This window comes from Heteronotia binoei, chromosome 13 (genome assembly GCF_032191835.1).
Source record: "Heteronotia binoei isolate CCM8104 ecotype False Entrance Well chromosome 13, APGP_CSIRO_Hbin_v1, whole genome shotgun sequence".
Lineage (NCBI taxonomy): Eukaryota > Metazoa > Chordata > Lepidosauria > Squamata > Gekkonidae > Heteronotia > Heteronotia binoei.
In genome coordinates, this window is record NC_083235.1 from 61,328,110 (window position 1) to 61,354,118 (window position 26,009).

At 45.4% G+C, this 26,009-nt stretch overlaps 1 protein-coding gene across 1 annotated transcript in view; it reads left to right on the forward strand.

The window, feature by feature from the left end:
- The window catches only part of DNAH17 (dynein axonemal heavy chain 17), a 206,309-nt gene that overhangs the window by 149,334 nt on the left and 30,966 nt on the right, over positions 1-26,009 (forward strand). The window contains exons 58-63 of the mRNA XM_060252097.1: positions 16,288-16,521; positions 18,659-18,823; positions 19,448-19,543; positions 21,120-21,337; positions 22,846-23,053; positions 24,879-24,994. Of these exons, the coding sequence (XP_060108080.1) occupies positions 16,288-16,521; positions 18,659-18,823; positions 19,448-19,543; positions 21,120-21,337; positions 22,846-23,053; positions 24,879-24,994 (1,037 nt within the window). The remainder of the gene's footprint in view (positions 1-16,287; positions 16,522-18,658; positions 18,824-19,447; positions 19,544-21,119; positions 21,338-22,845; positions 23,054-24,878; positions 24,995-26,009) is intronic.

The window sequence follows — 26,009 nt, forward strand, 5'->3', positions numbered from 1 at the left end:
ACAAATGGCTTATATAAAACAAAAATATTGGTTTCGAACTCCTCAATTCCTTAGACTCCTATCATGGAAGGTTAAAAAGAGAATATCCTCAATGGCTATTTCTTCCATTCGTTCTAAATCCGGTACCTTGAAACATTCCACTAAGGATATTGTAGGAGTTTTTAAAAAATACTATTCATCTTTATATTCCTCCCAGCATCCAGCATCAGACCTTATTTCATCTTTTTTAGACACTCACTCAGTTATTAAGCCTGTTTCTCCTGAGGTTAAATCCCTTTTGGACAAACCTTTTACTGCACTTGAAATACAGGAGACTATCAAGTCTATGAAATCCAATAAATCTCCAGGCCGAGATGGCTTTATACCAGAATTTTATAAATTTTTTAATACTTTGTTGGCTCCCATCTTGGCGGACGCCTGTAATCAGTTTGTACAGTCTGGTTCTTTTCCAGCTACTTGGTCACAGGCAAAAATCATTCTTCTTCCAAAGAAAGACAAAGACTTGCTAGACCCTAGTTCATACAGGCCGATATCGCTCCTTAATTGCGATTACAAGATTTTTACAGCAGCCCTGGTGGCTAGGCTTAATACTTTTATAGGGAACTACATTCATCCTGACCAATTGGGCTTTATCCCACACCGTGAGTTAATGGACAATACTAGAATGGTCCTTGATGTTATTCAATACTGCCGGAAATTTAATATTGAGTCTTCCTTTATCTTGTCTATTGATTTTGAAAAAGCCTTTGATTCCGTTGAAGTTCCTTATCTTACAACCTTACTGCAGAAAATGAATTTTGGCCCGAATTTTCTGAAGATAATCCATTCTTTATATAAGTCGCCTTCTGCTATTCTTTCTATTAATAATTTGGATTCTGAAGAATTTAATCTTTTCAGAGGGACGAGGCAAGGTTGCCCCTTGTCTCCTCTGCTTTTTGCAATCGCAATTGAACCTCTTGCTAATGCTATCCGTAATACCAATATTATTGCTGGTATCCCTATTAGAAAGAAACAAATTAAGGTGTCTTTGTTTGCAGATGACCTAGTGCTTTTTGTTACAAAACCTAAGATTTCTTTACCAGCTGTCTTTGATTTATTATCTGTATTTTCTTCTATATCGGGTCTTCGAGTAAACCCATCTAAAACCATTCTTTATCCCATCACAATTTCAGATGCTCTCCAAGATTCCATCTACTCAAATTATCACTTCAAAAAAATGGATAGATATTGGACATATTTGGGGATCAATATACCTTTAAAATTGGGAGATATTTTTAAAGTCAATCATCATTTATTGATTAAGGACATTCTTACTATGCAAAAGAATAAAAATTCTTCACTCATTCCCTGGAATGAAAAAATTCAGATTATTAAATCTTTTATTTTTCCCAAATTTCTGTTTTTATTTCGAGCCATTCCTATTCTTATTCCTGAGGACTTATTTGTGGGTTGGCGTCGTTCGTTCTTAAGATACATTTGGAACAAGGGCTTATCTAGAATAGGGTATGCAACTCTTATTCGTTCTAAATCCTCAGGTGGTCTGGCTCTTCCGGATCTGCATAAATTTTATGAAGCTGCCATTTTAGGAGGCCTTGTCAGATACCATGATGCTGATTTAAATTCAGGCTGGAAGGTCCTAGAAGATACCTATCTAAATAACAAATCGTTTCAATCTACATTATGGGAATTTCCAAAGAAGAGACCTCCTAATATCTCCTCCAACCTTTTCCTTAAAGCCATTTTTCAGATTTGGGACAAACGCCGCCTCTTTTTAGCCCCTCCTATGTCTCCACTATCTCATTTTATGGATGTTTCTTGGTTTCAACCGGGGTTTTTTTACAAGTCTTTTCCAATTTGGAAAAAATATAATCTTTATAGGTTTGTGGATATTTTGTCCAATGGAAAAGTGCTCGACAAAAAATCTTTAGAAGAGAAAACTGGTGGGACAAAAATCCCATGGTTTGAATACTTGCAAATTAACAACTTGGTGACATCACTCTCAAAGAAATACAATTTCAATCGACCTCTTACTTTCTTTGAATCCTTGCTACAATCTCCTTTTTTAAAGCGGAAGGGACTGATTTCATTTATCTATAAGGGTTTGCTAGACATTGATGCTGTTGATTTGTTATCCTATCAAGAAATTTGGCAAAGGAATAGTTCAATTAATTTTCAGGAGGATGTTTGGCAACAAATCTGGTCATCTCCTTCGTTTGTTTCAAAATCATTGAATATACAATTACAAACTCAAAAATTTTTGTTCCGGTGGTATTTAACACCTCAGAGATTAAGCCATATGGCGATAAATCAATCCTCCAAATGTTGGAAAAATTGTGGAGAGGTGGGCACATTTATACACTGCTGGTGGTCTTGCCCGAGGGTGCAGTCGTTTTGGGCAGTAATTGTGGCAAAAATCAAGGATATCACGGGCTATAGTTTACCCTTAAGACTGGAACTCATTTTGCTTGACTGTTGGAAAGGTATTTCTATTACTTCTCTCAATAAATCCCTGATATCCCTTTTACTAGCTGCTGCTAAAATGGTGTTAGCCCAATTTTGGAAATCTCCCAATATTCTTCCAGTTAAAGCCTGGTATGCTAAAATCTGGGAGGTCTATTAACATATGGACAGAGTACTTATTTTTTAATTCAGCTGCCAAGTATGTATGTATGTGTGAATGTATGTATGTGTTGTTTTGTTTGTATTTTGTGTATATATATATATTCTGTTTTCTGCTGGTATGCTATGCTTATACACAAAGAATGATTGCAGATACAGTCATTGATTGCTTTATTTGTATGTTTACTAAATTCAATAAAAAAAGTTTTTGGACATTAAAAAAAAAAAATATATATATATATATTAGAAGTAGGAAACCAGCCAGGGAGGCAGTGGGGCCCTTGGATGACCATGGGGTAAAAGGATTACTGAAGGAGGATAGGGAAATGGCTGAGAAGCTAAATGAATTTTTTGCCTCCATCTTCACTGTGGAAGACGAGAACTTTTTGCCCGCCCCAGAACCACTAATTTTGGAAGGGGTGTTGAAAGACCTGAGTCAGATTGAGGTGACAAAAGAGGAGGTCCTACAACTGATAGACAAATTAAAAACTAATAAGTCACCGGGTCCGGATGGCATACATCCGAGAGTTCTGAAAGAACTCAAAGTTGAACTTGTGGATCTTCTAACAAAAATCTGTAATCTTTCATTGAACTCTGCCTCCGTTCCTGAGGACTGGAAGGTAGCAAATGTCACCCCCATCTTTAAAAAGGGTTCCAGAGGAGATCCGGGAAATTACAGGCCAGTCAGTCTGACTTCAATACCGGGAAAGTTGGTAGAAACCATTATCAAGGACAGAATGAGTAGGCACATTGATGAACACGGGTTATTGAGGAAGACTCAGCATGGGTTCTGCAAGGGAAGATCTTGCCTCACTAACCTGTTACGTTTCTTTGAGGGGGTGAACAAACATGTGGACAAAGGCGACCCGATAGATGTTGTTTACCTTGACTTCCAGAAAGCTTTTGATAAAGTTCCTCATCAAAGGCTCCTTAGAAAACTTGAGAGTCATGGAGTAAAAGGACAGGTCCTCTTGTGGATCAAAAACTGGCTTAGTAATAGGAAGCAGAGAGTCAGTATAAATGGGCAGTCTTCGCAGTGGAGGACGGTAAGCAGTGGGGTGCCGCAGGGCTTGGTACTGGGTCCCATGCTCTTTAACTTGTTCATAAATGATTTAGAGTTGGGAGTGAGCAGTGAAGTGGCCAAGTTTGCAGATGACACTAAATTGTTCAGGGTGGTGAGAACCAGAGAGGATTGTGAGGAACTCCAAAAGGATCTGTTGAGGCTGGGTGAGTGGGCGTCAACGTGGCAGATGCGGTTCAATGTGGCCAAGTGCAAAGTAATGCACATTGGGGCCAAGAATCCCAGCTACAAATACAAGTTGATGGGGTGTGAACTGGCAGAGACTGACCAAGAGAGAGATCTTGGGGTCGTGGTAGATAACTCACTGAAAATGTCAAGATAGTGTGCGTCTGCAATAAAAAAGGCCAACGCCATGCTGGGAATTTTTAGGAAGGGAATTGAAAACAAATCAGCCAGTATCATAATGCCCCTGTATAAATCGATGGTGCGGTCTCATTTGGAGTACTGTGTGCAGTTCTGGTCGCCGCACCTCAAAAAGGATATTATAGCATTGGAGAAAGTCCAGAGAAGGGCAACTAGAATGATTAAAGGGCTGGAGCACTTTCCGTATGAAGAAAGGTTGAAACGCTTGGGACTCTTTAGCTTGGAGAAACGTCGACTGCGGGGTGACATGATAGAGGTTTACAAGATAATGCATGGGATGGAGAAAGTAGAGAAAGAAGTACTTTTCTCCCTTTCTCACAATACAAGAACTCGTGGGCATTCGATGAAATTGCTGAGCAGAAAGGTTAAAACGGATAAAAGGAAGTACTTCTTCACCCAAAGGGTGATTAACATGTGGAATTCACTGCCACAGGAGGTGGTGGCGGCCACAAGTATAGCCACCTTCAAGAGGGGTTTAGATAAAAATATGGAGCACAGGTCCATCAGTGGCTATTAGCCACAGTGTATGTGTGTATATAAAATTTTTTGCCACTGTGTGACACAGAGTGTTGGACTTGATGGGCCGTTGGCCTGATCCAACATGGCTTCTCTTATGTTCTTATGTTCTTACGCAGGTCTCTCCTGTAGAGACAATTCCCTCATACTCCCACTCACATGAAGCTGGACAAGCTGGCCATTTGTGATAGGGAAAGTACTCTTTAGATTAAGCTTGTCTCACTTCTTTTGACTGCAACTTGAATGTGAACTGGGTCTATTTGAATAAATGTAAGTTTATCTTTTTTGCAATATACTTCTTGGGAGATTTATTTACTGCACTCAGTATCACAGTTCTGTGACTGGGCAAACTCTGCTATATTGACCAGATATCCCAATAAGTACAAGAGGCTTCAGCCTTCCTCCTCCATAGGATTTCCCCAACCTGAAACAAACCTGAGAACCACTCCAAAATTGCTGTATATATCTATGTAGGACCAGCAGTATTTTGCAGCTAAAAGGCTCAGGAAATATTAGGCAAACCAAGGCAATGTATTCTGGAATATTGTATATGTAATCATATATTTACTATGAAAATGAACATACAGGCACAGAATTAGAGTTGAAAAACCAACGTGAATAACTAATTCTAAAATGTTGGCTTACTCCCAGTAAGAAATAATTTGTTTCTTCCCTACTGTTTCAAGCACATAGCATGGCTCCATTTTGTAAGTTTGCTGGTTCATCCAGATTTCAGAAGATCTTCTTAGTAAGCCATGGATAGTGAGTGCCAGGCTCACAAATGGTACAGTAATATCTGATGGATCTTCTTCGTGGTCTCTGTGCAGTCCCACACATGGGTCTTGCCGCAGGCAATGAATCCATTCCTCGGAGTTCCAATAGCTCACCTATAGCGCTTTTGGCGCGCTCCCCTCCCGCCCTGGGGAGCAGGCAGCGACCGCGCATGCCTGGAGCGGGGGGGGAGCGCCCATTCCACTCAGTTTCTTCCTTTCCGCCGCCCGGACAACACCTTCCTCGCTGCGCTCTTCCTTAGCTCGTCTCCTCAGCTCGTCTTCTCCTTGGCCTTACTTTCTGCTTCATCTGGTATCGTTTTCTCTTTCCCCTTTTTCGTCCTTAAAAAAAAAAAAAAATTACAAAAAAATACACCGTTTCTGCGCTTTTCTCTTCCTTTCCAACCCGTCCCCCCCCTCCCTTCCCCCCCCCACCGTCCGGGGCGTATGGAAGGGAAGGTTACTTTCAAAAAGTGTAGGCACTGTGGGGCTAAAATCCCCACCACAGACGGCCACAGTCACTGTCTTTTCTGCCTCGGGGAAGGACATCGAGTCGACGCTTGCCCGCATTGTGCGAACTTCGGCAAGCAGGCACGCAAGAACCGCGCCGCACGACTACAGGCTTTCCTCTTAGAACGGTCCTTGCGGGCTATGCCCACTTCCGACTCGCCGCCTCCCCCACTCCGAGCGGGAGATTCGGCTTCCCAGGCCGCGCCTCAGTCTCAAAAGACGCACAAGTCCGGGAAACGACCTTCGAAGCACGCCGAAACCGGCCACAAGTCTTCGAAAAAACTGCGTCATTCCGAGTCGGAGTCGGCGCCTAAGAAGCCTCGACACTCGGATTCGGCGCCTAAGAAACCTCACCATTCCGAATCGGCCCTGCATTCCGAATCGGCGGACTCGGCGCCCATAAAGCCCCGTAACACCATGGCCTCGACTGCTCAATCGAGTTCAGCTCAACCACTCCTGCCGCCCGAATTGTCGACCCCGGTTGACGTCATCACCGACATGCCTCGGCTTACACCTCACACCTCCACGGCCGTGGAGGTGATTCCGATTCGATCTCGATCGCCCTCAGTCCACAGCGTGGTACCGTCTGAGATCCTTGAACCCGACCGTACCACCGACCCGACACAGGCCTACCTACGTTCATCTCTACGACCTGACTCCTTCCACGATGTTGCAGTCTCTCCGCTGTATCGTGAATCGGCAACTCAAGTCTCCTCCCATCGGATTCGAATCCGATCGCGCTCGCCGCGTAGCCGCCACGACTCCGGTTCCTCCGTCTATTTTGAACAGCAAGATTATTACACCAGACGGCGATATGAATACTCTCCTCTCTCCAGATCGCCCTCACCTAGACAGGGCCGGGCTCGTCACCATTCCGGTTCCCACTCTGATTGGGACGTCCATCATAGATACCAGGAGTCAGACTCTTACTTCCATCGTGATGCCGCTACTCCACGAATCCGTTATGGAGGTTCGCCTCGGCCTCGTTACGCGCGCTCAACCCGACGCGAAGACTCACCTCACCTCCATTTCGACCGCCCTTCTCGACTCCGTGACCCTCGAAGCCATTTCGAGTACTCACCCAGACTCCTTAACCGCCTCCTATCATCGGAGCAAGAGGCTGGCCCCTCGCATCAACGCCGGGAGCACCCTCGGTACCGAGACGCGGCAAAACCTCGCACTACTTCTGCCACTGTATCCGTGGCCCCGGATTCTCGACTTCGGTCTCCTCCCAAGACTTCGGAGCCTACAGCTCCCATCTCGGAACCGATCATTCATCCACCCTCTCCCTCCACGGCGGCCTCTTCTTCGGGCAGGGAGTCCCCAGACTCTTCGGATTCGGAAGACCATTCTCCATCTCTTCCTTCCGACCCTGCGCAACAGCTCCGGCTCTCTCCTTCGGATGCATCCAAGGCGTACCTCAACCTAATTACTTCTATGGCGGAGGCACTAAAAATACCGCTCCAGGCGGACTCCCCCAAGGTTTCGGACATGGTACATGACTTGGTGCAGTCAGACTTTCCGCCCGGGTCCTTGCTTCCTATGCTACCTGTGCACTTGGAGGGTCTTCAGGAGGCTTGGGACAAACCTGCCTCAGTACCCCCCACTTCAAAGAGGCTGGACTCCCTCTATCGAGTCCATGCCCCCGATGCTAAGTTCCTAGCCTCACATCCGGCTCCGAACTCTATTATTGTTCATTCGGCCATGAAGACCAAACCCTCCAGACATCCCACGCCTCCGGATCGTGAGGGAAGAAAATTAGACACATTGGCACGGAAAATCTTCACACTAGCCTCCACCAACTCGAAGCTGAACAATTACCTAGCTTACTTCGCTGCTTATACTTTTAATCTGGCGAACCAATTCACACCACTGATACCTTCGCTTCCTGATTCCTCTCAGAGAACAGCCTCAACCCTGGTTTCTGAACTCTCAAGGGTCTCCAAACAACAAATCAATTCAATTCGCCATGCGGTCTCCTGTTCCTCCCGCGTCTTCGCCTCCTCAGTTGCCTTGCGTCGTCATGCTTGGCTAAGATCCACCAATCTTCAACCCGACATCAAGCAGAAGATAGAGGATCTTCCCTTCGACGGCCTGGGCCTCTTTCATGCCTCTACTGATGAGGTCTTGTCTTCCGTTGACGACGGTCGTAAAAGGGCCAAGCGCCTAGGAGTATCCCAACCAGCTTCGCAACCGTTCATTCGCAAACAACCTTGGAAACCATCTTTCCAAAGACGCCAACGTTCTCCTAAGCAGACCGAATATTGGAAGAGAAGACCTGCACAACAAAAGCCTTCTTTCCATCAAAGGCAGCGCTCTCAACAGCCCAAAAAAGCATCCCCCCCTAACAAGCAGTCTCTTTGACTTCCCCATACAGTCACCCTACCCCACGCGTCTCTCCCCATTCTACAGGACTTGGAGTTCAATTACAACCGACTCCTGGGTACTCACCATCGTACGCCTGGGGTACGCACTCGAGTTCGCTTCACTACCTCGCCACCACTACTTTGTCACTACCCCTCCATCCCACCACCTCCATCAGGAGATTCTGGACTTGCTCCAGAAAAAGGCCATAGAACCTGTTCCCCCCCAACATCGGGGAACGGGTTTCTACTCAAGGTACTTCCTGGTCCCCAAGAGGGATGGAGGCAAGCGTCCTATTCTAGATCTTCGGAAGCTAAACAAATTTATCCAGTACAGGAAATTCAGAATGATCTCGCTGCAGTCCATCTTGCCCTTGATTCCAAAGAATTCCTGGATGGCTTCCCTAGATCTTCAGGACGCTTACTTCCATGTGACTATCCGACCTCAACATCGCAGATATCTCCGGTTTGCGATGGGCCAACATCATTACCAGTATATTTCTCTACCATTCGGCCTCTCCACTGCACCCAGGGTTTTCACCAAGTGCATGGCGGTGGTGGCAGCTGCTCTACGGATCCGAAACATCACAGTCTTCCCTTACATAGACGACTGGCTCCTCATTGCACCAACACCAAATCAGCTCGAGTCCAATCTCCACACAGCACTTCTCCTCCTGTCTTCTCTCGGCTTGAGGGTGAATGTCACCAAATCGCACTTCACCCCCACTCAGCATCTCAGCTTCATAGGGGCCCATCTCCACACCTCTATACACCGTGCCTTCCTCCCAGAGGACCGCGCTCTGACAATCATCAGCCTTGCCAGGCTGGTCCAGCTACAACCCATCCAACCGGCCCTAACTATTCAGTGCCTTCTAGGTCTCATGGCCGCTACTACAGCAGTCCTCCGCTTCGCAAGGTTACGAATGAGACCACTTCAGCTCTGGTTCGTACGTGCCTACCGTCCTCATGTGCAACCTCAGAGCACCCTGCTCACCGTCCCCAGGAGAGTCCTTCTCTCTCTCACTTGGTGGACCGTCCTCGACAACCTCCTCGAGGGCATGCCGTTCCTACCAACTACTCCAACGGCTACCGTGACAACAGATGCCTCCATGTGGGGATGGGGAGCCCACTTAGAAGGCAAGACTGTCAGAGGTCTCTGGACTCCTCAGGAGAGGACCTTGCACATAAACTGTTTAGAACTGATTGCTGTACACAGAGCTCTCCAATCCTTCCTCCCTCTCATCGGGGGTCGCCACATCCAGATCTCCACAGACAATATGGCAACAGTCTTCTATGTGAACAAGCAGGGAGGCACCAGATCTCTTCGACTGTGCCGCATAGCTATACTGCTCTGGGAATGGTGTATCAAACACAACATCCACATGACTGCCATCCACCTCCCAGGTGTCGAGAATGTGCTGGCCGACTCACTAAGCAGACTACGCATAGACGACCATGAATGGTCCATCAATCTGACCTACCTTCGTCGGATCTTCAGGTGCTTCGGCACTCCCAAAGTGGACGTCTTTGCCTCCAGGGACAATGCCAAATGTCATCGCTTCTACTGCAGGAAGGGCAACGATGCCTTCCTACATCTCTGGAGGGGTCCCCTCCACTACATTTTTCCACCAACCCCCCTACTGACACGGGTGTTGACAAAGGTTGCACGGGATGGCACGGACTGCATCCTTATCGCACCGTGGTGGCCGCGGCAACCGTGGTTCACCAGACTTCTGCAAATGTCACAACACACTTACCGCCGCCTCCCGATCGTGGGAGACCTCCTATCGCAGGCGAACGGCCTGATACTTCATCACAACCCTCGGGTTCTGGCCCTCACTGCCTGGAGGATACTCTCGCCTGCTTTTCCACCGAAGTAACCAATATCCTTCTCAATGCAAGAAAGCCTTCCACCAGACTTTCGTACCAACGCAAATGGAAGCGCTTCTGCTCCTTCGTCGCATCCTATCATCTAACACCTGAAGTAACACCTCTAAACCTGATTCTAGATTATCTCCTATCCCTGCAGAAATCAGGCCTGTGCTACTCTTCACTTAAAGTGCACCTCTCTGCCATCTCGGCATTCCATGACACCATTGATGGCAAGACGGTTTTTTCTCACCCCTTATCCAAATCCTTCCTCAAGGGAATGCTGCACCTACATCCACCTGTTAAACCGTTCGTCCCAACGTGGAGTTTATCCCTTGTTCTTTCCTGTCTAATGAAGGCCCCCTTTGAACCCATGGCGACAATACAGCTCAACCTTCTTTCCTGGAAGACAGCATTGCTAATAGCCCTTACCTCTGGTAAGCGGGCAAGTGACTTATGTGCCTTCCGACATGACCCTCCCTACACCATCTTTCACAGGGACAAGGTTGTCTTGCGACCGGATCCTACATTCCTCCCTAAAGTTGTCTCCAAGTTTCATTTGTCTACTTCAACTTCGCTACCAACGTTTTTCCCTAACCCATCGGACCAGGGGCAGCGAGCGCTGCATTCTCTGGATGTCAGAAGGGCGTTAGCCTTCTATCTCAATCGCACACAACCTTTCCGTAAGGACCCTAACCTGTTTGTGGCCTACGGCAAACCTCGCAAGGGACACAAAATTTCTACCCAGAGACTATCCAAATGGGTAGTTAGTGCCATCAGGTTGTGTTACGAACTGGCTAAACAGCCTCCTCCCGAAGGCCTTAAGGCTCACTCTACTAGAGCGGTCTCGACGTCTTCGGCCTTTCTACAAGGCGTCTCTCTAGAGGACATCTGTGCGGCTGCATCGTGGTCCTCTCCTTCCACGTTCGTCTCCCATTATGCTTTGGACGTTCGTGCGAGACGGGACGCCTCCTTCGGCCAAGCAGTCCTCCGGTCCATCTTCCACTGAAGTATGGTGAGTGTTTTTGGCTCCTGCCTCTAGGTCTTGGATTATGATGTCTTTTCTTATGTGACTAACTATCTTCTTTTACCAGCACCCTCCTCCAGGTTACTCAGCTGGCTAGTCACCCATGTGTGGGACTGCACAGAGACCACGAAGAAGATAAACAGGTTGCTTACCTGTAACTGATGATCTTCGAGTGGTCATCTGTGCAGTCACACACGCCCACCCAGCCTTCCCCGCTGCTGGCCTCTTGTAATTGTTGCTTAACCTTGTATAGTGTCAGTGCCAACGGCGGCTGGAAGAAACTGAGTGGAATGGGCGCTTCCCCCCCGCTCCAGGCATGCGTGGTCGCTGCCTGCTCCCCAGGGCGGGAGGGGAGCGCGCCAAAAGCGCTATAGGCGAGCTATTGGAACTCCGAGGAATGGATTCATTGCCTGCGGCAAGACCCATGTGTGTGACTGCACAGATGACCACTCGAAGATCATCAGTTACAGGTAAGCAACCTGTTTTTATGAGAGGTCCCCTTGCATACTTAATTTCACATTATTTTACATAATTATCAGCAAAAGAATGACCCTAAGGTAGGATAAAAAAGGAAAAGGTAGTCCCCTATGCAAACACTGAGTTGTTACTGACTCATGGGGTGACGTCACATCATGATGTTTTCATGACATACTTTTTATGGGGTGGTTTGTCATTGCCTTTTCCAGTCATCTACACCTTACCCCCAGCAAGCTGGGTAGTCATTTGACTGACCTCGGAAGGATGGAAGGCTGAGTCAGCCTTGAGCTGGCTACCTGAACCCAGCTTCCGCTGGGATTGAACTCAGGTTGTGAGCAGAGCTTGGACTGCGGTACTGTAGCTTACCACTCTGTGCCACAAGGCTCCTATACCAACTATTTATTTGTAAAGCAAAGATCTGTTTATGAAAATACACCATAGGAATAGGATCAAGGCTAATGACTCTGTTGTCAAGAGGTAAAGAAGTATTTGAAGAACATTTGGTCAATGAGGAAAGCTTTCAGGATGAATATCTCGAGTTGACAGCCCAAATAAGCAAAAATGATGTTGTTTGTTCAGACCTTCAAGTCTTTGAAAAGTATATATCAGATGTATGACCGACGTTCTGCTAGCTAAGCAATTTTACTTCTTTTGAAGACTATTATCTCTCACTGCTCTGCTAAAAGACCAGCTTTATTGATCTTTACCTGGAACTTTCCCTTCATCAAAAGAAATCACTGCCACATTTTTCTGATATGTGCAGCAGCCAAAGAGAGCCAGTGCAGTGTAGTGGCTAGTATGTCTGGCTGGGACCAGGAGGACCTGGGTTTAATCTCTACTCAGCCATGCTAAGTGTGCAGAAGGTTCCAGTTTCCAAGTTCAGTCCCAGCATTGCTGGGTTATTTATTTATGTAAACGATTTCTATCCAGCCTTATCTCCTTAGACTCATGGAGTCAGAGTAGACCTTGATAGACCAAGGATCTGAATCAGTATAAGGGTCAAACTAAATGTCATGGTGTCCATCAGTCCAACCTGTGGATGCCTCTGCCATTTGACAGCTATTTAAAAATGTCACAAGGACCTGATCCTCTGTGCCGAACCCAGAAGCTGCAAATGGTGCAGAACGCGGCGGCTAGGCTGCTATTGGGGCTCCCAAAATGGGAGCACATACAGCCAGGGCTGCGCGGACTGCACTGGCTACCAGTTACATACCGGATTCGTTACAAAGTGCTGATCATTACCTTTAAAGCTCTATATGGCCGAGGACCTGCCTACCTGAGGGACCGTCTTTCCCCCTATGAACCCCAGAGAGCACTGAGGTCAGCAGGGAAGGACCTGCTGACTATTCCCGGGCCGAAGGAAGCAAAGCTGCAGAGTACCCGTACTCGGGCTTTCTCCGTTGTAGCTCCACACTTATGGAGGAAGTGCGGAGGAAGTGCACTCCCGGAGGAAGTGCGGGCCCTGCGGGACTTTGACCGATTCCGCAGGGCCTGCAAGACCATCCTCTTTGGTGAAGCCTTCACCGACTAAAAACTGAGAGACTGCTTAAATGATTTGTCATCTGTCGGAATGGCACCAAGATGTTAATTTTATTGTAATAATAATAATAATAATAACTTTTAATTTCTATCCCGCCCTCCCCGCCGAAGCAGGCTCAGGGCGGCTCACAACATAAAATACATTATACATCAAATAACATAAATTGCAAATAAAATCCAAGTTAAGACAAATTACAAGTTAAAATTTACAATGTACAATATAGTGCTAAAACATTCGATCTTCAATAATTCCATAAAATTCAGTAACCAAGAGCAATTTTTTTTTTTATTGTTTTTAGAATTTTAATTAATTGTTACCTACTGTTTAAATTATTGTATAATCTGTTATATTGATTGATGCTGTTAGCCGCCCTGAGCCTGCCTCGGCGGGGAGGGTGGGATATAAATTAAATGTATTATTATTATTATTATCATCAAGCTGCCAGGCTGAGGCATTCTTGTCCCCACTCCCGGTGCTCCTTTTCAGGTACCGTACCACCACCCTGCCGCTGTTTCAGCACCTGAACAGAAATGGAGGGAATGAGAGCCCCCCAGCCCCCCCACTGGAGGCCCAGTCAGGCTCTCGCAGTATTTAAAAAGACTTTAAAATGGCAGCAGCACCCACAGGTTGGACCCACAGACGTCATCATGTCTAGTTTGCCTCTAAGTTAGCTTAATGTGTCCATGAAGCTCACTGGGTGACTATGGGCCTGTTACTCTCTCAGTCAAATGTACCCCACAGGGGTTAAACGCAGGTGTGGGAGAACCTTACGTATGCTACCCTGAGCAACATGTAAGAAGAGCACGGTAAAAATTAGATTTAAAAACAGTTGTACAAGTCTGGTACCACCGAAACGTATTTTGCTTGTTGAACTCTATTAGTATCAGTATCGCCTTGAGACAGAACCTTTACCTCTGGACCCCAGAGATCCAAGCACTTACCCATCCTAAGTAAATTAAACATTAATAGCTGTTATACAGCAATTTTCATGTTGTTTATTTAAGCACAAGGAAATTGGGGTATTTAAAACCTCACATTTTTAATAGCAGCATTCAGTTTGCCACCACAAACCAGTAATTCCATAACTGAATCCATTGTCAAATATGCATTCCGATGGAACAGTAACTTGTGTTCCCTGATTTTCACATTGTATGTCCTAGCAACAACTGCAAAGTTAGGGCCAAAACTGATGTGATACAGGAGATCAGGAGGCATTCTCATTTTTGTTTAACAGCAGCCTTAGGCAGGCTACAAATTAGATTAGCATAACAGTACCTGAGGAGGCAATTTTTTTTTTCCTCCCCCCCGCCCCGTGAGGCAAATAGCACCTTTTGAGAACAGCAAAATTCTCCCTCAGAAATAGCATGGGGAAAAGAAGAATGTACTCTACCCAAATTATACTGTTCTCATCTAATTTACAGCCTCTTTTGGCTGCTTTTATTAAGCATGAAAACTTCAGGAGATCTAACCCCAGCCATAAGGGATCATATCATTTTTGTTGGGGATCCAGTTGTTCTGCATTGATAGATTAGAACTGACACAAGTGTGGCTGTAAAGTCAATATAATTCATTTTATCCTCAGTGCTGAAATGACAAGAAATAAATTCTATAGCCAACTGAAACGAAGATGTACATTTCAAAATACATGAAAAAAAACCAAATCGGCAAAGTAAGCTAGGGCAGACAAGACACTTTTCACTGCTGTTTGTGCAGAATCCACTTACATCAGTGCAGTTCTATCAAGTAGGAAATACCTGCTGCTGTCTTGGAGATTGGTGAAGATTCCTATAGTTGTCATTTGTACATGACATGGGTGCTATAGGAAAGAACTGGTCCTGTGTGTTTGGGATCACAGCCAGCAAAAAAAAATAAAAATGAATCATAGGATCCTAAAGTTGGAAGGGACCTCCAGGGTCATCTAATCCAATGCAGGAATTTCACAAATACATCTCCAATGACCCCTGCTCCATGCCCAGAAGATGGCAAGACCCTCCAGGATCCCTTGCCTTGCTGGCTGACCCCAAAGTGGCAATCAGCATTTCCCTGGGCGTGTAAGAAAGAGCCACAAGCTCTAAGAACTGTTGCAACCCTTTCTGCCCTCCTTCTCATGATCTGCCTAATTCACAGAATCAGCATGGCTGCCAGATGGCCATCTTGCCTCTTCTTAAAAACCTCCAAGAAGGATAGCCCACCAACTCTCAAGGAAGCCTGTTCTACTGAGGAACCACTCTGCCAGGAAGTTCTTTCTAATGTTTAGCTGGAAACTCTTTTGTTTTAATTTCAACCCGTTGGTTCTGGTTCGACCTTCTGGGGCAACAGAAAACAATTCTGTACCATCTTCTATATGACAGCCCTTCAAGTACTTGAAGATGGTGATCATAGCATCTCTTAGTCGTCTCCTTTCCAGGCTAAACATACCAAGCTCCTTAAGCCTTTCCACATAGCACTTGGTCTCCAGACATCTCACCATCTTCGTTGCCCTCCTCTGGACATGTTCCAGTTTGTCTATATCCTTCTTAAATTGTAGTGCCTAAAACTGAACACAATATTCTAGGTGAGGTCTAACCAGAGCAGAATAAAGCGATACCATCACTTCACTTGATCTGGACACTATACTTCTGTTCGAGGCTCTTTTTTTGTAGAAAAACCCAGCAGGAATTCATTTGTATATTAGACCACACCCTGACATCACCATTTTTTCAAACAGGGTTTTTAAAAATAAAAAGTCCAGCAGGAACTCATTTGCATATTAGACCACACACCCTGATGCCAAGCCAGCCAGAACTGTGTTCCTGTGCATTCCTGCTCAAAAATAGCCCTGCTTCTGTTGATACAACCCAAAATTGAATTTGCCTTTTTAACTACTGCATCACACTGCTGAATCATGTTCAATATATGGTCCACTAAAACCCCTAGATCCTTTTCGCACATACACGAAGGGAGGCAATACAGAGAAAATGGAACAAATTCTAAATTGCAAAAAGGAACTTAAAACTGAAATGTAAAAATTGAGTACAAACATGGCTGTAAAATTCTCAAACTGCTTTTTCAGGCTAATGAAATTCCTGCAGAACTTTGTTTCCTGCAGAAATCCCTGCATCTCCGGTGATTACCCATTGTTTTTAAAAGGATATTTTGTGATTCCTTTACAGCCTGAAGTCAAGGTCTCCATCAGCTTATTTATGTCATATGTCCACAAAACTGTTAATGAAATGTCCAAAGTTTACCTTGCTACTGAGAGGCGCTACAATTATACCACCCCAAAGACTTTCCTTGAACAGATCAAACTCTACCAGAACTTGCTTGCTAAGAAAAGAGCAGAGCTCATTGCCAAGATTGAGAGGCTGGAGAATGGTTTAATGAAACTTCAGAGTACGGCCTCACAGGTATGTGTGTGAATGAACCTTCGCTGTGTCATACTGGTGTGATAATTCCAAGGTCACTGCTCGGGTTAGTTGCTGGCTACCATGCAAAACTGCTGCCTGTTGTTGCTTCAACCCCCCCCCCCCCCCCGAATAATAAGAATTGATGGTCATGTGTTTTGGATGTTACAGAATATTGTAAACACAGTTCAGTATTTTACAACGTAGGAGTTTCAGTCTGGATTAAAGGAACAACATATGAACAACATATGAAGCTGCCTTATACTGAATCAGACCCTTGGTCCATCAAAGTCAGTATTGTCTTCTCAGACTGGCAGCGGCTCTCCAGGGTCTCAAGCTGAGGTTTTTCACACCTATTTGCCTGGACCCTTTTTAGTTGGAGATGCCGGGGATTGAACCTGGGACCTTCTGCTTCCTAAGCAGATGCTCTACCACTGAGCCACCATCCCTCCCTCTAGGATAATATTTTCCAAGCATGTGCTAAAGACTATCCCACCACCACTTCTTCCTCCTTCCCAAAACATTTATTGTTCACATATAAGTAATAATTTTTCCAGATGATCATCCAATGCGTATTTCAGTCTAACCGTATTTCAGTCCAGCCATTGATTGACATGTTCTACAAATTGATAGCTGTATAATATCAGGCTCAATTTATGCGTCACGTGGTGCTCCGTATTTTGTCTCCATTTTTAAAGCCAAAAATGAATCCAAGCTGCCAAGTCAAAGCATACAAAAGGCAGACAGAAAACAGCTATCCTTTCCCCAGTCTTTAAAGTCCGTAATCACCTCCCTGAGCTGCTTTTTCACTCAGAGAGGAAAGATACAACAAAGCAATAGGACATTGTATCTTTTCACTCCAAGGTATGGGGGTGACCTGAGAAGGATGCTTTTCACCTAAAAAAAAATTTAGAGGGGAAAGAATTACATCACCTCTCCCAATCCATTCTTTTTTTCTTCCCCCATTTTTAGCCTGTCTAGCCAGATTTTGGAACTCCATGTTACGTGTTTTTGAGTCTTCATCTGTACAGGAGCCGTAGAGAGACTGCCAAGCCACCGTTTAAAAGTAAAAGAGCTTTTAAAAAATATACAAGCATCAAAATACAGTCTAAAAATCACCTAGCTCATAAGAAAAAGCAGAGAGGGAAAGAAGAAAGAACAGAAATATCCCAAACTGCTGCTGAAAGAAAGAGCGCTAGAATTATTTCAGGAAAAAAAAGAAATAAAAGTTCTCCTTTCTTCTTTGGTGGGCAGCCTTAATGAACAGAGTAGATATCTTCCGCAGATCAAAATTCTGATTGCAGTCCTCCATGTTCTATCTAGGATCTAGCTACCGGGCTATATCATAGATAGTTTAGTTTGCTTTCCTGGTAGAAGGAGCTTAAGAGTGATTTCTGTTACAGAGCCTGCCGGGAGGTGAGAGGCAGTGTATAAGAAATCCTGCTTCTTTTTTTTCCCCCTGTAGCCTTGGTTTCCTTTCTGTATCTGTTTGGATCTTCTGTTTGTTTTTCAATGCAAATGGGGAAGGGAGAAACTTCACAAAGCTGCACCTTATTTTTGTAGGTGGCTTTTGCTGTCTGTTCACAATCAGCCTGGTGTCATGGTTAAACTGTCAGACTAGGATCTTGGGAAGCTCGGCTCAGATTCCCACTCCTGCCATGAAATTTTGCTCAGTGACCTTGAGCCAATTACGCATTATCAACTGAACCTATTTCACAGGGTTGTCGTGAGCATAAAACAGGGGAGAGGTGAATGATGTAAGCCAGGTGAAAGATGGGGTATAAATAAAGAAATAAACAAATGAATAAACTTCTTCGCTCTGCAGTCTGCAGCTTTGGTGCTGTGTTTTGGTTTAAAACAACAACAACCCAGGACTTTAGTAAAGTGACCCCAACTGATAGGGGCCATGTCGACAGTATGACATAATGTTTCACAACCAGTCAGATTTGATGACATGATTATGATACAGAGACAAATTCAGTGTGAAGGCAATGCTTCCTGCCCTTGCTCTGAATGCGTGACCATTTCCGTTCCCCCCTTTTCATATCACCAAAAGGGAAGGTAGACATGGTTTTTCAAGAAAATTGTCTCCTTTACTCCACATGCCGGTTTTGCTCATTCTTCCGGATGGATTTTGTAGGTTGATGATCTAAAAGCCAAACTTGCGGTTCAAGAGCTGGAGCTCAAGCATAAGAATGAAGATGCTGACAAACTGATCCAGGTGGTAGGAGTGGAAACAGAAAAAGTGAGTCGGGAGAAAGCAATTGCTGATGAAGAGGAGCTGAAAGTGCAAGTCATTAACACAGTAAGTGATGTTCATTCTCTCTGTCTCCAAAGCTTACTGGTCAAAGAGCAGTGGTCTCTGTAACACACCGTGGCATAGTTTAATTCCTAGAAGCTGTTCCTTAACAACCAGCAAGCGGTTTTATTTCTCAATCACTTATTAGGAAACATGTAATGCAGTAATATGGGTGGGCTTAGCCAAGTTAGCAAATATAATAAACATCTTGTTATCCATCCCTCTGGGGGAGGCAGAAATAAAGAACCTGGGTATGGAAACAAGGCCAGTTGGTCTATTTCCCAGAAAGAAGCTACACAACACAGAGAGTGATTTTTTAGCCAGTTGCTGTGTGGCTCCCTTTCCTCTTGCCAGCACTGCTTATGGTGAGCCATTGCACTACAAGACGGAGACACCCCTTTTATAAGGTTGAGCTAGAAATGAGTTATAGAGTAGAGGTTTTAGGTGAAAAGCACAGAAAGCTGGTGCCATTGACAAAATCCTCATTATTCAGTCATATGACAAAATGTTGCTATCTACCATTTGGCCCTGATTGCACTAAAGGTTAGGGTTCTATAAAGCCACAAAACTGTTGTTCGTCCAAACAGCTTTTGTTAATTGCTTGTTGTTTCTTGCTTCCTGTGTCCTTAGAATGTAGCAGAAAAGCAAAGGGCCTGTGAAACTGACCTGGCCAAAGCTGAGCCAGCTCTGATTGCTGCTCAGGAAGCACTGGACACTCTCAATAAGGTAAAACATTTGGGCCTTCCCAGTAGAAGTATGATATGTTTTGCTTTTTCAAAGCTGGTAGTTCTGAAGTGGGATAACTTAGGTAAATTCACCTCTCTGAATGCTTGATGTTGCTTTCTGCATCTCTCTCTTTTTTGGCCCCACATATTCTGAAATTACCAAAATGTTCACATGTTGTAACTGTCAACAAATTCTCACAGCAAGTGACCTGAGTCCAAAATACTGAGCACTAATGCCTCTAAGTGCCTGACTCTTCTGTGAATATCAGAAACCCTAGGCCACTTCTAGTCTAAGTTTCTGGAGCTCAAGACATTGCCCATGGTGAAGACGTAAGAAGGATCCTTTAATGCTTTGTGCTTCCCATATCATGGCTGCCATAAAGCCTCTCCTAGCTTGATATTTCTGTTGCCCTGATAGTTGCTCAGTCTGTTAAAGATTCAATATCCTAGAGAAGGATATGTAACTTCAAAAGCCAGAATTACCGTATTTTTCGGACCATAAGACGCACTCCCCCCCCCCCAAAAAAAATGGGGGGGAAGTGTGTGCGTCTTATGGAGAGAAGGGGGGGCGATCCGCTGCCTCCGCCTCCGATCCCGGCGCTTCCCCCACGCCTGCCTGCCTGGCTCCAGCTTCTTCCAGCAAGCGCTGGAATCGCTCCACGCTGCCCCCACCGCAAACCCAGCGCTTCGCGAGCGCCGGCTGCGGAGAGGGCAGCGTGCTTCCTCTGTGCCTGTCTGCCTGGCTCCAGCTCTGACGCTTACAGCAACCGCCAGGATCGCTCCCTCCACCCTCCGATCCCAGCGCTTGCTTTAAGCATCAGAGCTGAAGCCACGCAGACAGGCACGGAGCCGCCCCCTCCGCAAACCCAGCGCTTCGCGAGCGCCGGCTGTGGGGGGGGGGGCAGCGTGCTTCCTCCATGCCTGTCTGCCTGGCTCCAGCTCTGATGCTTACAGCAACCGCCAGGATCGCTCCCTCCGCCCTCTGATCCCAGTGCTTGCTTTAAGCATCAGAGCTGGAGCCAGGCAGACAGGCACGGAGGAAGCACCCGCCTCCTCCGCAAATCCAGCGCTTTGCGAGCGCCGGCTGTGGAGGGGGCGGTGTGCTTTCTCCGTGCCTGTCTGCCTGGCTCCAGCTCTGATGCTTAAAGCAAGCGCTGGGATCGGAGGGCGCGATCCTGGAGCTTGCTGTAAGCGTCAGAGCTGGAGCCAGGCAGACAGCCACGGAGGAAGCACGCTGCCCCCTCCGCAGCCGGCGCTCGCGAAGCACTGGGTTTGCAGTGGGGGCAACGTGGAGCGATCCCAGCGCTTGCTGGAAGAAGCTGGAGCCAGGCAGGCAGGCGCGGGGGAAGCGCCAGGATCGGAGGCAGTGGATCGCCTCCCAAGAGGAAGGTGCGTCCTATGGTCCGGAGCGCCTTATGGACCGAAAAATACAGTAAGTACCTTTGCATATTATGTTTGGTTTTAGTCTTTTTGCTCTATGAACTTACCTTCCAGTGTTGTGTGGTACCAAGTTGTTGTAGGGTCCTGAACAACTCTGTCACAATGGCTGTCTTTCCCCCTCTCCTCTTCTTTTCCAGAACAACCTCACAGAACTGAAGTCTTTTGGATCTCCCCCAGAAGCTGTTGTTAATGTGACTGCAGCTGTAATGATCCTTACAGCTCCAGGTGGCAAGATACCAAAGGACAGAAGCTGGAAAGCAGCCAAAGGCATGATGGGCAAGGTGGACACTTTCTTGGATTCCCTGAAAAAATTCGACAAGGAGCACATTCCAGAGCCCTGCTTGAAAGCTTTTAAGTATGAAGAATTAAATGTATACTCTTGGCTGTAGCTTGTTCACTCGACTAGAGGCTAGACGCAGCAGGCTCTTTCACCTACAGTCTACTCTCTTTTAGGGTCTGCACCAGGGATCCACAGCATGATGCCCACTGATGTATTTTCTGATGCCCACTTGCTTCTTCCCCAAAGTATCTATTTCCCAAGCAAAGAGCCAGACCTGGCTTTCCTCCAGCTCATTAGAGGTGCTTCAGAAGGCATCTCAAGAGGCATCACATTTCAGTATTCAGAGACTCCAATTTGGAAACCACTTCCCTCTTCATAGAGTGTTATTTTGATTGGAACCCTCAAATATTTCCTCCACCCCTGCATGGCAGCCATTTTGTGGTGGTACTCACTGCCCTCTTTCAAAATTTCAAAAAATGCCCACAAATTCTACAGGATTTGAGACCCTGGTCCATACCTACCAGCATCACATTTTCTAGATCCCCTCGGCCCTCAACTCTTCATCTTATCTCCACAGCACTGTTCCTGCTCCCTCTTATCAGCATGTTGGAGGGAAACAGCCCTTTAATATCAGGAGACAGAGTACACAATTGTGTTCCTTGCTAGGTTGTTGTGGCTCAGTGAGTGAGGCTGTATACCTCTGCAGTGTCCCTCTCCTCAAGCCATGGTCCCACAAAATGCCTTTCACCCTGTGAATTCAAGTTGGTGACTTCAAAAGAAGAGCAGGACAAGTAAGACTCAGGAGAGTCAGTCTCCCCCCTTCCCCCAGACACTATTTGGGAATGGTATAGTACGACAGCCTCCAACTTTTTCTAGTAAATACAAGCACTAAAGCAGGAGTCCCCGACATGATGCCCACTAATACCTTTTGTGGTGCCACCAAGTGTTTTTAAAAAGTGGGTAGGGCCAGGTAGTGCTTCTGCCCAGCAAGGCTTCGGATTCGCCATTGGAGACTTGATTTGATGTAGTGGTTAAGTGTGTGGACTCTTATCTGGGAGAACCGGGTTTGATTCCCCACTCCTCCACTTGCACCTGCTAGCATGGCCTTGGGTCAGCCATAGCTCTGGCAGAGGTTGTCCTTGAAAGGACAGCTGCTGTGAGAGCCCTCTCCAGCCCCACCCACCTCACAGGGTCTGTTGTGGGGGAGGAAGGTAAAGGAGACTATGAGCCGCTCTGAGACTCTTCGGAATGGAGGGTGGGATATAAATCCAATATCATCATCTTCTTCTTCTATGTGGATTTTTAGACTTTGCTTTGGCAGCACAAGAATATTCACTGTGTGACTGCAGATAAGTTGCAGCAGCCATTTGGTGATACCCATTTTATGGCTACACCCACCATGTTGTTGCAAAATTCCAAAGATGCCTACAGCCTCAAAAAGGTCGGGGACCCCTGAACTAAAGCATTATTTCATTTGCAATTAACTTATTCTTTGGTATCTACACAGTAGTATCTGGAGATGGTAAATTGTATGGTGTCTTGATTCACTCAGTCTAACAGGATTTTATACCTTCTTTCTGCAGACCATTTCAAAATGACCCCACATTTGATCCAGAGTTTATACTTTCTAAATCTACGGCGGCAGCAGGTCTGTGTTCTTGGTGCCTAAACATAGTTCGTTTCTATGAAGTGTACTGTAATGTGGCACCCAAGCGGCAAGCCTTGGAAGAGGCTAATAATGAACTGGCTGAGGCACAAGCAAAACTCACAATGATTAAGAACAAGATTGCCGTAAGTACGCCCATGACCACAACTGTGGTAAAAAGCCAGAGCCTTCCATATCCCAGCCAAGTAAATATCCATCCCAGTTAACTGACATTCACCACTGGCACTGAGTGAGAAAATTAGTACTTAGATATTAATGACTGAATTAAAGGATGAGCAAACAAGATTCTTGTGTTCTTTGTGTAAATTAATGTAGGAGTTCAGTTTCTGAGCTGTGAAGCAAGAAGTTCCCAATTAAACCCCCGTCTTTGCTATGTATTCATTAGGTGGCCTTAGAAAAGCCCAGATAATCTCAGCCTCCGAACCAATTTGTAATGACAATATTCTCTTCCTGGCCTACTTAGAGCCACTGGGTTGTACTGATTGGAAAGCTGGCCTAAGACTGGGAGGAGACAAGTTCAAATTCCCACACACCATGAAATTCACTGGATGACACTGGCCCATCATTGTCTCTTGGCCCTCTTTACTTCACAAGGTTATTGCAAGGGTAAAATAGAAGGGAATAATGTATGCCACGTGTGTTCCTTGAAGAAATGTTAAAAATGTGCTAAATAAATAATTGATATAAGGATCAATGAGACAATATGTATGAATTACTTAGATGTAACGCAAATTTTATTAAGTCCAGCAACAGGCTGAAATGGAGGTAACTTTTACATATATCTGCAGATATTGGGGAAACCTCATGTACATAAGCTCCCACATGGCTGGTGGGGCATATTCTAAATCAGGGGTGTCAAACATGCAGCCCAGGAGCCAAATCAGGCCCCAGAGGTTCCTGTCAGGCCCCCGAGCAACTGGCTGTCGTCTGCTTCCTTTTCCCTCTCTCTTGCTTCCTTCTGCATCACAGATTGCTTTGTCAGGCTTGCTCAACCGAACAGGAGCTGCAGAACAAAGCCTCTATTTTCTCCATTGGCTGAGGCTCCTCCCTTGTAGAGGAAGGAAGAGCTTACTTTGCCAGGCTGTCTCAATCACACAGCAGAGCTACTGAGCCAAGCCTCTCTTCCTTCTGTTGGCTGAGGCTCCTCCCCATCCCGGTCCCCTGGGGAAGGAAGGAAAGAGCCAGAGCTAAATGCTTTTTAAAAATCTTTGTGTCTGCTTCCTTTTCCCTCTCTCTTGCTTCTTTCTGCATCACAAATTGCTTTGTCAGGCTTGCTCAATTGAACAGGAGCTGCAGAGCAAAGCCTCTATTTTTTCCATTGGCTGAGGCTCCTCCCTTGTAGAGGAAGGGGGAAGGGAGAGCTTACTTTGCCAGGCTCTCTCAATCACACAGCAGAGCTACTGAGCCAATCCTCTCTTCCTTCTGTTGGCTGAGGCTCCTCCCCATCCTGGTCCCCTGGGGAAGGAAGGAAAGAGCCAGAGCTAAATGCTTTAAAAAAATCTTTGTGTTTGTCTGCATCCTTTATAAAGTTTATATCACCGCTACCTGACATTACATTTTATGACACACATGTCTTCACACAAGGCTTCATTTATGTCAGATCTGGCCCTTATAACAAATGAGTTTGACACCCGTCTTCTAAATGATACTGCCACCTGGGCAAAGCCAGAGGCACAGGTCTTTCCCTCCTGTTCCATGGGAAAGACCCACCCAACTAGCTAACATGGTTGTGTCATTAGCTTATCATAGAAAAGTAGTTCTCACAAGAGGATGCAGGTATGTCTAGAGTGCAAGGAATCATAGATTCTTGTGTCAGCATAGGCACAATTTTAGGGCACAACCTGTTAAATACTGTCACATTATGAAATAAATGGGGAGGTACATCATTTGTCCATCTGTAGTGAACCATTATCAGAAAATTTTCAGTAATGCCATCCCTTTGTCTTGAAGGATCTAAATGCCAACTTGGCCAATCTGACAGCTGAATTTGAAAAGGCAACAGCAGAGAAAATCAAGTGTCAGCAAGAAGCTGATGCAACTAATAGAGTCATTTCATTGGCTAACAGGTATCGTGACACTAAATACTACAGAATTTCCTTTCCTTGGATTTGCTGCTTGCCACCATAATACAAGTTGCCCTTGTTTTGGGGGGGGGGGGGGGGGGTTAAGAGACAGAATAGGATACTGCCTAGCTGCAACACTGGCCAAAGTTGGCCCCAAAACAAAGCAAAACAAAATACCTTGGACACTATTTCCCAAATAAAATTTTTACAGTTGAGAAGATGATATTGGCATTGGCTAAGTTCTCCACTAATTACTTTTGAAGTCAAACTGACATTTTCTGAGCCTAAGCCAAGGGTGGAGAATATGAGTCCTAAGAATCTAAGCATTCTAAAAGATGAAACTTTATTTTTAGAAACAGTATCGGAAAGAACCTGATGGGAATAGATTTTAAAGTTTTATTAAACAATATGCAATTAAAAGAGCTTCAAGCATACTGTGTTTCATTTTTTTTTTTTTAAATGTTATTCTAAGGGGATCACTGGGTACTTTTAAATATCTGGAGTCTGCAGTGTTGGAGCTTTTGGTCCTCCAAGCTAGTTGAAAGATCCAATTACAGTAGTAAAAGGAAACTTGTTATGAACTATGAAAATGAATGCTACCCAAGATAGAGTAAAAAATGCAGTTCTTAAGAGAAACTGCAAGTAGATTTTAAATGAAGCATGTTAGCTCAAAAGGAAGCAGTGTGTTCTGTTTTATGAATCTTCCGAAGAATGAGATTTCAATGAATTATCATCTTCAGACCATCTGAAACAGTGCCACTTTCTAGATGTGATACTCGGAGGTCTATGAAGGATCCTTTCCAGCATTTAAAAAAAAAGGAAATAGCAACTAAATAGGACTGTTCTTTGGACTGTGGTCACCATACAGGGAGAGAAGGGATTAACCTTCCTCACAGTGTAGTGTTTGCTGATCAAAATCAATAGCCCTCTTCCTCTTTCCTGGTGGTGGTAATAGCCCTAAATCCATAAAGGGCTCTTTACAACGAAAGAACTGCTGCTTAAAATGTCAGTTCCAGCA